Genomic DNA, 13,902 nt, shown 5'->3' on the forward strand with positions numbered 1-13,902 from the left:
GGACACCTTGAAGACCAATCTGAAGAAATGCAATATTAACATCAATACCTGGGAGATTTAAAAACTGAATCATCTCCATTGGCACCGTGATATAAGCAAGGTATTGATTATTTCAAGTAAACTCGCCTCCCTATGAGAGAAACAAAGGCAAAGAGCTGTGACCAGACATCACTAGGATCCACTGCTGCCTCCCAAAATTATTTGCGATGACTGCAGTCAAACATACAGAACACTAATCAGGCATTCCAGTCATCTATGGGCTCACCGATGACTTCCTTATTTACTGAAAGACTGTCATCCTCTTACCAAGAGACTGATAATGATATTTCCCAAAATGCAGATTAAAAATTGCTCGTGTACTAAGATAATCTGTCACATATTGGTGATTAGAAGTAATGCAAGAAATTGCACAATACAATCATTGAGAAAAATTAATGATAGCACATGGATATTTTTTGCCTAGTTTCATGTGGCCTAGTTTTTTTGCTGATACTATTCAGTACGTGGACAAATAAAAGCATTGCTTTAAATTGTAAATTCTGAAGATGGCAGATTGGAGGAATGGTAAGTATTAACAAAGTCAAGTCATTTATATAGAATAATTTGGGTTGCTCAGTAACAGAAAGTAGACTAGCCATCTCCTCTTAATACAAGGTCACAACTAGAAACAAAAGAAATTAGGACATACTTCTAGGAAGGAGAACTGCATTATGGCAAGCAAGGACATTAACAGGATGCAAGGGTCACAGTAAATATCCAAATAAAGGGTATTCAATTAGAAGCAGAAAAGCAAGAATGCCTTGCATAAAACATTAGCAAAACTTTTTGCCCTATTTTGGTATGTATCTTTTAAAAAAGAGACTTAAAAATAGGAATCCTTTCTACTGGAATACTAGTCGGGGTTTGAAAAGTGAAAAAAAGTGTACCATGAAAAAAAATGTATCAAAGGAAAGGGCAAGAAGTAATGTGACTATGGGTCTTTAAACCCCACAATTTTAGAGCTCTTTTAAAGGAGCAAAAAAATGCGGGGACTATATTATGCAGGTGATCAAATTACAATCATCATCATCCTCAGACCCCCCTGTTCACTCCACAACACGATCTCAGACATTTACAGCAACAAACATATCCTGCCCCCCCCCCAGCAAGGACTTATTTTACTGCCATGAAACAGTCTTCCATTTTAAAACAAATTAAAATTCCACAACAAAAATGGTGAATTCTACAGAAAGCATTTATATATCTCAACATACACAGTTCTTAATAACAAGAGATGTCTTTTGATCTTGAAAATCTAAAAAAGGAGCACAAGACTAGGTCTTGAGTATGTGTGAAGGATAAGGGATGGAGAAAATGCTTCAGTAGGACATAAGAATTGGTTACTAAGTACACTTCAGTTTTCTTCATCAAGCAAAACATTCCAGGCAATGGGTCTTGAACAGTAAGAGAGAAAACACTGGCACTACAATCAGATTTGACAACTTAGACAAGGCACAAAATAAAGAATGACAAGCTCCTGTTCAAAGGAGACTTGTAAACATCTGATCAAGGAAGAAAAAACTGAGGTAACAAGTCAAGGAAGCAGTATTAATTTGAGGCAGGGGACAATAAAGGACAACTAGATCAAGCTGGGTGAAAATAAGTTGAGAAAGGGAAGAGGGATGGAACAAGAAAGGCCAAGGCCAGGGATGTCAGATAGATGACACTTTTCAGGTATGTAAACCACCCGAAAAAAAGGTAATACAGAACTAGAGGCAAAAGTATATGAAGGATTAAAATTATTACATGATTAGATTTGCCTAAAACATAAAATTACCCTTTTTGCCAACTGAGTAAATTGTTTCCAGGATGGTGGCACAGCATGACAAATTGATTCAGGAAGCAAAATTAATAGTTGTGAAAAATGTTATCTGCCGTGGGGATCTGGCAACACCAACCAAAGGGTATACTCAATCTTAGTTTCACTGGGGTATAGCAGTGGTTTTCAACCTGCTGTTTGCAGAGACTGGGGGCCAGCAGACTACGTCTAAGGGGGCCACGTAAGATTACTACGATCAATCACAAGTATGTGAATACCAGGGGTCCTAGTTTTTTACAGGGAAGAAAACTGAAAAACCTCCATTTAAAAAAGAAAACAAAACCCCCCAAATCCACATTTTTCCACAACCTACCGAAAGCATAGCGATAGCGGTATCCTGCAGCAAGCAGCACCATTTCTGCTCTCTCATTTTTGCAATCCTCCCCCACCGATTGTCTGAGACGCAAAAACTGCAGCAAATATTGAAGAGAGCAGTAATGGCACCATTCACTGCGGGACACCACTGTGCTTTCAGTAGGTCATGGAAAAATGTGGATTCTGTGTTTTTCCCACAGCCGGCAGGAAACTAGGATCCCTGGTGAATACCCACACTTAGAATTTAAAGGGGTCCACACTCCTCCATTCAATATTTTTTCAGGGTCTGCAAATGAAAAAAGTTTGAAAACCACTGGAGTACAGTGATCAGGGCTGGTATATTGAAGGCATTTACCTTAAGGGTAGCGACCTGCTTGGACAAAATGAGATGGCTGCAAGGTGCTGGATCTCAGATACAGGTATTCCGAGACTTCACAAATTCCAAAATTAGATACACTAGCATCTGACAACTGAAGCATATACTGCAATCCCAGCAGGGAGGAAGAAATCCAAATATCTTGGAGAGTATGTCTATACTAGTCACAGGCTTGAACCTGGCTAAATTAGCACATGCCGAGCTTTGGCCTGCTGTGGCTAGGCTGGTGCTAGCATCCTTCTAGGTAGTTTACAGCTAATTTCATATTTCTCCACTAAATTGTAATCACGTTTGTGACTGCAATGTTTACACACCCTCAGTCCTGTCACCTGATGCCACCTCCCAATAGGACTACACTGCCATATAAACATGCTTATTTTAATTCCTTTGTGGCCTAGGAAAAATTAGAGAATGATTAAGGCAAAAATAAGCATAAAAGCTCAGTTACATTTTCAAGCGCTAGTCCCCCAGAGATGGAGGGAAGGAGATGCTGTCCCAGCACAACTTACTGGAAATTCTTTTTAAAGTAACACCCCCAGCTTGCTGGAGGGAACAGTGTACACCTTCTTGGCGCTTCCCAAGAAACTCCCCAGTATTACTTTTAAAATAACAGTTGTAGCAGGTGCTTCTCTGATCCCAAAGGAGCAGTCCAAGCAATACAGTTGAGAAGGACAATGTGTATAAGCAATTGTAATGCTCCTGTTTTGATCCAGGCCAAACCCTGAGCCAGTCACTCTGGAGTCAAATGAAATGTTTGCTTACAGTCGGAGAGATACAGAATTTCCTACGTCAATCAGCTGAAAAGACTAAAAAAGGTGGTAACTCAACATGGATCATGAAAGCATAGTGAATTCCTTCTTCAGCCCTTGCTGAAAGCCATCTCCAAATGCTAATGTGAAGTCTGGAGGGCAAAAAAATCTTTATGGAAGCCAACTCCATTTCCGTATATTAGCCAAACAAAGTTAGCAAGACAACAGCTGCAGGTCCTAGCAAGATCATGAAAGGTTGTCAAGGACATTCAAAATAAACTGGAGAACTGATCCAATAAAAACCTGAACATTACTAAAACAGAAGGTGAAACAGCCTAAGGCTGAACTGGAGGAACTACAAAAAGGCTATAAATTTGCAGATAGCTGCTAAAAAATTCAGCAAGACAGGAGAAAAACTGCCAACCTAGATGAAGCAGCTATATTAGTTGCATGAATCAGACTTCAGATGCAGAACAATACCATTAAAAAAAAATGTGAATTGCAAGTAAGCAGACAAACCTGAGACTATTCAGTGACAGATTAAGGGTCAACAGAAGTAAGCCCCCACTATGACCTAACAGCTACAATATTTACTCCACTGTTTTTTACATATATTAATATTAAAACAGAAAATGGCAATAAGACCAGAATTTTCCCAGTGTGTATAGTGCACCTATTAAGTTACCGAACAAAGCATAGGAAGCCAAGATATATTTATTTTTGTCAGGGAACCAAATTCTGCTAAGCCAGTGATCAGTCATAACACAGGAAGTGCCAAACAAACTTCCTCAAAACTTGACAAAAATACCAGATGGACAGTCCTTACCCGTATAAAATGACTGCGGCAAGGTGAAAAGAGGTTCCCAAATGGAACTAATAAATAAACTTCTAGTTTCCATCACCTTCTGTCTTCCCATTTATCTCCAGTCACATTGAAGGAAACTTAAAAAAAAGATTTCTGACCACCAATCATCACAGGAATTAAGTAATCACTAACAAGGAATTGAGGCTACTGTAATGTCACATTAAGGATATTCCATTTACCATTTGTGAAAATATGTATGATTCCTTTTCTACTTTTTAAGAAAAAAGAGAAAAGTTCATCTGCAACCCAAAAGAGTAATATCAATTGCTGAGCAATATAAAAGTTTATGCAGGGACAGTATCTCTTTCTGCCCTTAGTAAAGAGTTACCAAACATTTTTTTAAAAGGTCCGCCTCCCCCCCCAAAAAAGGGTGGGGGGGAGGGGAAGAGGGGTTGGAATGCTGGCCATGGTAGTAAGCTAGAAAGAAAGGTCAAAAGAAACCCTAGGGACAGCACCAAGTTTCCTCTGAGAAAGAAACAGACTGAAGTTAATAGGAAGTAGCATGAAGTACATGAAGAAACAGCATATGAGAGATAAAAATTGATTGTAAAAATCTAATATAATCAAATAAATGTATTTCTCAACATTTACTAGCACTGCTGAGAATGTGAAGGGTTAATCCTTGCCTGGTCTGTCTCAGGACAAGAGGTTCAAATTACCCAAGGTAAAGCTGGGGGTGGGAAGGAAAGGAAGGCAGTCTGTAAGCACAGTTAGTTCTGGTGAATAGTAACTTTGTTCAGAGAACTAGTACTAATATTGAGGTGGAAGGTAATATGACCCTAGATTTTCAGATTTTCAGTTGGTTACTAAACTATGTAACTCTGGTTCATCCAACTCCAGCTAAACATATTACTGCACAGGATAAAGTTCACACCTAGCATACTCTCCAATAAAAACAATTAAATGATTCAGACAGTCTGTCTTTTCCAAAGAGATACTGCTGAAATGTAGTGCTTTTGTGATGGCTGAAGCATGGAACTCAGAAGACCTTTTAAGGAGACAGTCACAGAGAAGTGAAGTAATGGGAAGACAGAAGGAAAGCTGTACGCTTTATTTCCAAAGGTCAGGGTATTATGGAATGAGATGAAACAGACTTAAAGAATTTCTCTTCCAAGAAGACCTTTATTTGAAACCCCAGTTATCAACAACTCTGGGAAACTAGCTAACCATAATAATAATTCTAATAAGTATAATAATAATAATAATAATCATTATAATCATAATACTGTATTTGTTATTTAACTATATGATTCTCCTGCAAAAGGCAACAAAATGACTCTGGTAATTTGTTTGCCTCCAGATCAAGTTTGCTCAATTTACAAGGTCTCTTTTCTAAGAACTGCAAATGCCAGCAAGCATCTGAAGTCAAGCAGTGATCCAGCCTATGCTATACAAGATCCTGCAATGGAAACTTGGCTATGTTGAGTCACAAGCAAAAAAGCTAGCCAGTTCCTCCAGAGCCCCACAGCCAAATGCAGCAACTTAAAAATGTTGCCCTGTGAAACAGACAGACACGTATGCTCAGAAAAATCTTGCTGGAAGTGTTAGTGCCACATACTTTTCTCATAACCACTCATGTAACCAATCCAAACCTTCAGAACGGTCTGATCTATGTACATTTTTAACTAATATAATCACTGATACCTAAAGAGAATTAAAAGCCATAATAGTCAAAAATGGACCTAAATTTTCTTCTTTATCGAGTATAGTTTCAATAGTCATTCCTGAATTCCTAACAAGTTCTCATTATTAAGCTTTGATAACATTGTTGAAATTTTAGAGGCAAGTAAAAGCTTCAGTATAAATATTTGGTGCAGTATACAGAATATTAATAGCATTCTGTAGCAAAAGAGGGTGTTTTCTTAATTGGCAACAGAATGCTTTCACAGCAATTTGTCTTGTCTGCATGTTTTCTGCACACTTGCTAATATTACATTGTAGCAGGCTGCTGCCTTAAAGAGGCTTGTAGCAAGCTGCTACACATCAGACTAGCACTGCAGGCTGGCAAGGGTTTCAGGCCAGCTCAGATGCAGGCAGTTAGAAATGATCACAGGCTGCCTAGGAGGACTGGACAAGCTAATACAGATAACTGGCCACAGGAAGTTAAAAGCTCCAAGTACAGGTGCACCAATACATTGGTTCAATATCAGATCAGTACCAATATAAAGAAAACTGGCTGTATCAGATATCGACCCAATGGGGCTGATAATTTAACTAATAAATACCCGTGTTGGGCACAGCCCCAGCACAGCACTTGGGCAGCAAGGAGCACAGCCAGCAGCATGGAGAGCTGCCTCCAGCTGCTAAGTCCTGTGTGGTGGAAGGGGAGGGAAGGGGTGTGTGTGTGGGGGGGGGCAGATAAAACATCCCCCCATGGTAAGGAAGGGGGCAGAGGGAGGTGCTGCTCAGCTGGGGCAGAGGGGGCCAAAGCTGCAGTTCATGGGGGGAGCAGCTCCCACCACTGCTTACACCCCAGCAAGACATGGGGTTGGGGCATGTGCCCCCCAGATGTGTGGGGCAGGGCAGGCTGCAGCCAGGGCTGTGAGGGGCTCTTCTCAGCAGGAGCTGGGCTGGGAGCGGGTGCCAGTGGCACCAGGAGGATGCTGCATCCACCCCAAAGTTCGCTGCTGCTTCGCTGCCAGCACTACCACCACCGCCAGCCACCAGGTGCAGCCCCGGTTCAAAGCCCTGCCTCCACCCATGCACCAGGAAGAGCTAGGGCTGTGGCAGCAGCATTAACACCAGAGCAGCAGCAAAATTTGGGGTGGATGCAGCATCCTCCCAGTGCCACCGGCACATGCTCCAAGCCCAGCACACACCGAGAACAGCCCAGTGCAGCCTGCCCCACCCCATGCAGATCTGGGGGGGGGGGGGAAGGGGGTAGGCCACACGCCCCTTTCCCCGTGCCCTCCTGGGGTGCAAGCAGCAGCAGAAGCTGCCTCCCCTCCTCCTATGAGCCATGGCTCTCACCACCCCGCCTGGGCAGCACCTGCCCCTGGCTCCTCCCTCACTGTGGAGGATGTTGATCTGCCACCCCCCCCACCCCTTCCCCCACAGACTGACTAGCTGGAGGCAGCTGTATCGGAAATCAGATTGGAATCGGCCAATATGGAGCCTTAAATATCAGCCATTGATATCAGCCCCAAAAATCTCTATCAGTGCACCCCTAGATCCAAGTGAAGGATGCTAGGAGAAAAACAGTTAGAGAGGGTAGAGGGAGGGGGAAGACTGAGGTGAGGAATTGCAACACAGAGCTGAGGTAAACCCCTCTGGGTCTGGGAAAAGACTACAGGGTGAGAAGGCAGGCTACAAGTCTAGAAACATCAGAGAGCCCTGTCACAGGGTCTGAGAACGACCCAGGGGCTACAAGGCCAGGAACAGTGGCACCACAACAGAACCAAAGTCAGAGCCAGACTGAGAAGGAAAACTGCAGTACAGAGGAAACAGCAGTGAGTTGGAGGAAACTTCTCAGGACTGGAGAAGACTCACGACAGAGTACACTCTGAATGGATAATGGTATGTTTGGATTCTTGAGGACTGGGATATGCAAGAGGGGCAAGTGTGCCCAGGAAATAAAAGACTTTTTATTGTGTCAAGTTTAAAGATTGTAAGATACTGGACTTGAGCTAAGTGAGTCCCCAGCTTGCTACATGCATATATGTTTTTTCTTTTCTAAACAAAAAATGTATAGTTGTAAGGAAAGAAAATCCTCTGTTACACAGCAGTACACTATTTGTATTTGAGCATTTTTTAAATCATTATATTTATGATGCTGAGAAAAATAATTTCAAAAAGATTTTCAGACATTTAAAGATCACAAGATAGTAACTTTTTTTTGTTCATGGTAGAGTTGAACATGGTCATTATTTACATAGTTAATTATAACACAATTAAAAAGGTAGACTTCAGTTCTTCATTAGTTGTTTCATGATCTAGGTGCTTCTACTACTCCCATCACAAAGGCAATTGACAAAACTGTCTCCTTAAATTATATAAACTGAAATAATTTGTCCACAGAGATGATAATGTCTTTATCACTCTTATGAGGAGCAAAGACTACCAAAAACAATAATAAAGTAGCAGTTTTGTCAGTTTATATAATCATGTTTCTCAAACTAATTCAGGAAGCTGACCCACCATTTTGCCACACAAATAACAAATTTCAAGAGGAACACAGTTAAAATAGCTGTTAATAGAAATAATTCTGTTTAACACCAGTCAGTTCCACTGAAGAAAGGCACTTAGTCTCAATGCATATATTAAAAACACAATTAATTATGTATTAGATAGCTACAGGAATCCATTTCAAGACAGCAAATCATGGTCATGCTCTGAAACCAATGACAATTCTTCAGGTACCAAAAACAAATCCATAGAAATATATGTACATACAATGTAAAAATGCACTGTAACGTTTGAAGCCAGTTTCCTGTTCTTGTGTATCTTAAGAATAGTTGATTACATAAAAGATTTCCTTGCTTTTAATCTTTTATTTTATCTATATATCACCACTGACAGCAACTAGATCCTAACAGTTCATTTAACATTTCGTTTGAAACTATTAGATGCTTTAAAAAAAATAAAATGTGTAACCTCTTACCTGAGCATGAAAATTTGACATAGTCGTTGTCTCTATATCTTTCTTTCCCAAAATCTCCATTTTCACTGGTGAATTGGGAAAATTATATGAAAAGTATTCTAAAAAGTCAGGTAAATAAGTAGCTGCCCCATGAACAATACCCATTACATAGTAAGCTGCACAGTTTTCATTTTCACTAAAAACCAGACCCACAAACTCTTCTGCAAACCTCTCCATCTCCACAGGAGATAAGTGGGAGAGTTCGTTACTGTAGGCATGGATAACAGATGCACCTCCATTAGGCTGGTGCTCAATATGAATGAGCTGTTTGAACTCCAATGTGTCCAATCTTTTGAGTTTATTTTGAACCCGTGGCTCCTTTAACGAGACAAATGGAAACTCACTGTTCTCTGGTATCTTGGACTCATAGTCCTTCTTGGGATCCATAATTTTCCCACTGAAAGCCTTAAGATGATCATCTATGATGCCTTTGGCTTCTTGATCCTCAACATCAGAAACCAATCCTGAGCAGATGGTTTGAATAGATTTGCTGTACATTTTTGGACGCTTTCTTTTCTCACTCTCTTTATGTTTCTTTTTCTTTTTCTTCTTTACTTTTTTAATTTGTAATTCTTCTGCATTGGTTTTTGGTTTCTCCTTCCCACCTGTTGAGAGGAAAAAGATTTATTTCTACCTGCATAAAACATGTATTCAGAATAGGACTCAAACTTATCCATACCTACTCTCACTAGGAAGGGAACATTTAATGTTACCATGAGGTATCAAACTTGAGTGCACCTTGCTAAAGCCAACTAACGACTGCAGCCAAATATATACTTACTCTGTATGAGTTATCTAGGATGAAATAAATTGAAATGGAAACATGCCTCGAAGAATTGGCTGCTACAAAATTTGTTTCCCTGATCTAGCATACTTTCTCTTCATCAATAACTGAGAAGTGAATTGAAATCATTTAATTTCTGGCATGCAAGTCATTCTTCTAACTTTATCTCAATTGTGGGTGATACCTTTTATTGGACCAACTTCACAAAAACTGTTGCCCCTCAATTCCTGGACCATCACAGCTACAACATTACTCTGACACTACCAACACAGTGGTAATTCCATCATGCATTCTGCTTTATTTTCCACCCTAACAGCAGAAATACCCACGCTAGATTTCAATGAGTCTACCCATGGCAGCATGGAATTCCATCTGCTCTTCTCAGGTAGATACGATTTTAGAATGCAAATCCATGCAGACTTAACAGCTCAGAACCAAAGAGATTAGAGATACATCTTATAGAATATTATCCCAAGTTTTGGGAATAATTCCAACCCTTTTTTAAAAGAAGTAAAAAGTACCAACATTAAGAGAAACCCTGGAATATAACTTCTGTCTGGAGAAAAACAGCAAAAAACAAGAAGTTACCCTCAAAACAGGTGACTCCATCTCTAGCTGATCCAGTAATGCTCATAAAAATCACAGCTTTAGATTATATTAAAAATAGGATGACCATATTTTTAAGGAAATCCAGGACCCTGCTCTGCCTCTCAGCTGATCCCCACCCCAGGCATGAGAAGCCCAGTCTGCCCCTAGCCACTGCTCAGGAGGGTGACAAAAGGAGTCAAAATACAATTTTACCCAGGGTGTCACACAGACACATGTATACACATGCACATGAGGAGCCCACGCTCACAGTTGCGTTTTCCCCTGGCCCCAGGCAGGAGGAACAGTACCCAGCCCAGCCCAACCCCCTCCCCTACCTCCAGCCACTGCTCAGGAAGAGTCAGGCTGGGTAGCACAAGAGGGGAGGTGCCAATCCAGGACTTTTGTTTCCATTTTCACTAACCGGCCAGGATGCTGGGATGGCCTATGAAATCTGGGACTGTCCCGGCCAAACCGGGACATATGGTCATCATAGTTAAAACATATTCCCTACCAAGCAGGCCAGACGTATGAAGCAGAGAACTGAAAGTTCTATTTTATATTTAAACAACCGTCTTCAAATGATTCCAAGGTTTCATTCAAAATTCTGGGAATAAACAATGGTGAAGAAAGTAGTAATGACATCTGTAGGCATGTAAAATTGCTGTTAACATAGCAAGCCTTAGTTCATGCGTCGTTGTAAAAACTAAAAGAAAGGAATATTACAACTGTGTTTCTGTTAGTATTTGGCTTGAAACATGTCTCCAGAAGAATGAGTTACCCAGGTTCACATATGGCAGCTAAGAGATTGAGCCACTGCTTACAGCGCATCTCCTTGCTGCCTTTAATTTGTCTGGTATTCCTCCTTTCCCTTACTCCCTTGCAGAGCATCCCGAAGTGCACTGTCCATTCAGCCACCTCCTTATGTTATACACAGAAGAGCCAGCATACCTACACCAGTTACCATTGGAGATTCAAAAGATTTGCAGTTATATGCAACTAATCATGCTCTGTTTCACATATTTAGTTAATATGCAGTATTCAAACATAAAATGACAGTCACCATCCTCAATACCAGAGCTTTTGGATGATTTGGTTTCCAACTCAAAACTGGCATCCAGATAACTTTGACTTTCATAGATTTAAACAACAGAAAGAACCCATGTGATCATTTATGCTCAGTACACACATTCAAATTATTTGCTCTCCTGGCAGAAAAAACACTTACCTGGAAATGCCTAAACAGACATTCGAATGCCAAGCCCTTGAAGAGCAGAGAGCTTGCAGTGCTGACGCTGAGCAGCTAGGGGGGCCTGTGCACATGTGTGCTCTACAGACTCCCTCAATCAGCCGTTCTGTTTTGGCAGAAGTACATGGGGCAGCCTGGCCTGGCTGATCCAAACTGCTCACAGTCAGTCTGTCTCTCTGCTACACAATGCAGGATTGGAAGAGAGCATGTTCTGCTCCCCACTTGGCTGCAGTAGAGTCCAGTGGGCAACACACTCTTCCAGGGGAAGGATGGGGACAGGTGGAAAAGCAAAGCACCCTGGGATGTTGAAAGGTTACACTCTGGCTTCCCTCAGAAGAGAACACATACAGACAGACATTCACTGTCACAGGAGAAACTTTCCTAGGAGTGATTTAACCCTGCCTGTTCCCAGGTTATTTTTCTCCTGGAGTAGCCATTTTTGCTCTGGGAGAAAACTCCTAAATATATGTACACTCAAGAGTTTCTCATGGGGGAGTAGCAATTCAGTTACTACAAGGAAAAATCTTTTTTCTTCATTCTGTCTTTCAAAAACAAGACATATACCTTATTCCAGGGCATGCTAGAGTAGTAGTAATGTTTGAACTGATGAAAACCCAGTGGTTACATGCAAATAGTTCTTAAGAACTCTATTTAGCAAGTATAATTATGAAATGCTTGGCATACTTTTATCACTGCTAAAGCTCTGGTCTTTTTATGACCTCACGTTTCTGCTATCCCAATGAGCACAACTACTGCTACTGAACAGACTTCATGATTGGAACTGGGTTAAGCTAGTTGTCTTTCTAACCAGTTAAATGTAAGAAGGTTCAATTTGTCCCCTCACAGCCTGTCTGAAAGTTGAAAGCTATTATACTGTTTAGCCCTTATTTACCTGTTTGCCTGGGAAAATATGGGCAGCTACTCACAAGACAACTGCGACTCTGCTCAACTGCTGAGGTTGGGAAAGGTGGGAAAAGATGGTTTATAAATTTTGCAAGATTTAGAAGTTAAGTGAACAACAATTACTACATTTTTTTTCAGAAACACATGGTTCAGAATATGTTTGCAATTCTAAAAATAAAACACGGTTACTAACAGCACTGCTGCCTTCTACATTTTTAATCATCTTATTGAAACAAGCTCAGCAAATTTGCTTTTCCTACATTTAATCATTTAACTACCAATGACAATTGATTTTTTTGTCTACTACTTCTGCTTCTTTCAATTCACCAATAACTGTACATATTTGACTCCTGTTATGCCTACTACATACAGTACAATAGACATAACAAGAAATCACAATATTCTTCTTTTAATCTGCTAGCAAAAATCATTTTACACTTTACAGTTAAAAGTATACTTTAAATGAAAAAAAGCTTTCATTTATGGTGGCCAGGTAAATATTTGAGTGGTGTACACAAAAGATAAATGGGTAAAATTTTCTAGGGCTAGAAATTGTTCCTTTGTTTTCCAGACCCCGGTTATCCTATAGTGCTAGGGAACCAAGCTTACACACGCAGGGAGGGAGATCAAGTGCAGTTACTTTTGCCCAGAAGAAGATTAAGCAGCAGAAATGGCTGTTATCACATTTCAACACTTACATGCACACCAAAATTTCTAACAGCTATTTTCTGGGGACGGGTATGTGTTGTATGCGATAAAACAACGCAAGTACCAAAGAGAAGTCTTGCCAGCCAGTAACACATGCTTCTTTCCCCAATGTTGAGAACCTTGTGAACTGATCCAAAAATATAAACATTTATAACTAGGTTAAGACCAAGCATGAAAACCTGAGATGAACATGCAGATCGTGATCTCAAAAACCACAACACAATTTGTTTTTCTTCAGCAGCACAAATTCTAAAGAACTCAAAATATACAACTGAACTTTTCTTGCATAATAGGCCTTTTTTCCTCAGGAAAGGACAAGACTGTACCCAGAAGTTTCTCCAGGTCTTTCAAACAGATGTTCTACAACCTGAGTAAGTAGGGAGCAGAAAAAGAACCAAAGCCTCAGTAAAGCTAAAACATAAAAAGAGAGTCTGAACATAAGGTTACAGTTATTCAGACCTACTTTTCCATACTAGAAGGAGGTACCCCAGGACCTTCTAAGATAAGTACTAACATTTCTCTCTCTCTCTTTAGTTTTAAACTCTGGCTCCAATTCTTTGCTTTTAGGCTATCACAGTCAGTTCTAAGCAGGCAGCAGAAAGGGTTGAAACCAAGAATATTTTGTTCCAGAGAAAAAGCTTACGTTCTCAGGCAAGACTGTCCTTAGGCAGAGACTACTTCTAGAGTTCAAAAGGTGGAATTTAGAAATGACAAGGTCCTTAAAGTCCAACATGCATAAGAGGATGGATCTTAACACACTCTTAACAATGAAAAACCCAATCAATTTCAAAATAAGTGCTCTACCTCAAGAACAAGCTGGAAGTGTTAAATTTACACATAATATTTGTAAGCCTTCAGGAATATTAAAATA

At 40.3% G+C, this 13,902-nt stretch overlaps 1 protein-coding gene across 2 annotated transcripts in view; it reads right to left on the reverse strand.

Annotated features, from left to right (window-relative positions):
- Window positions 1-13,902, reverse strand: part of RSBN1L (round spermatid basic protein 1 like) — a 68,141-nt gene that overhangs the window by 27,042 nt on the left and 27,197 nt on the right. For both annotated transcript variants that reach the window (XM_059725825.1, XM_059725824.1), the window contains one exon: window positions 8,764-9,407. In XM_059725825.1, the coding sequence (XP_059581808.1) occupies window positions 8,764-9,407 (644 nt within the window). The remainder of the gene's footprint in view (window positions 1-8,763; window positions 9,408-13,902) is intronic.

The sequence above is a fragment of the Alligator mississippiensis genome, chromosome 4 (genome assembly GCF_030867095.1).
Source record: "Alligator mississippiensis isolate rAllMis1 chromosome 4, rAllMis1, whole genome shotgun sequence".
Classification (NCBI taxonomy): Eukaryota; Metazoa; Chordata; order Crocodylia; family Alligatoridae; genus Alligator; species Alligator mississippiensis.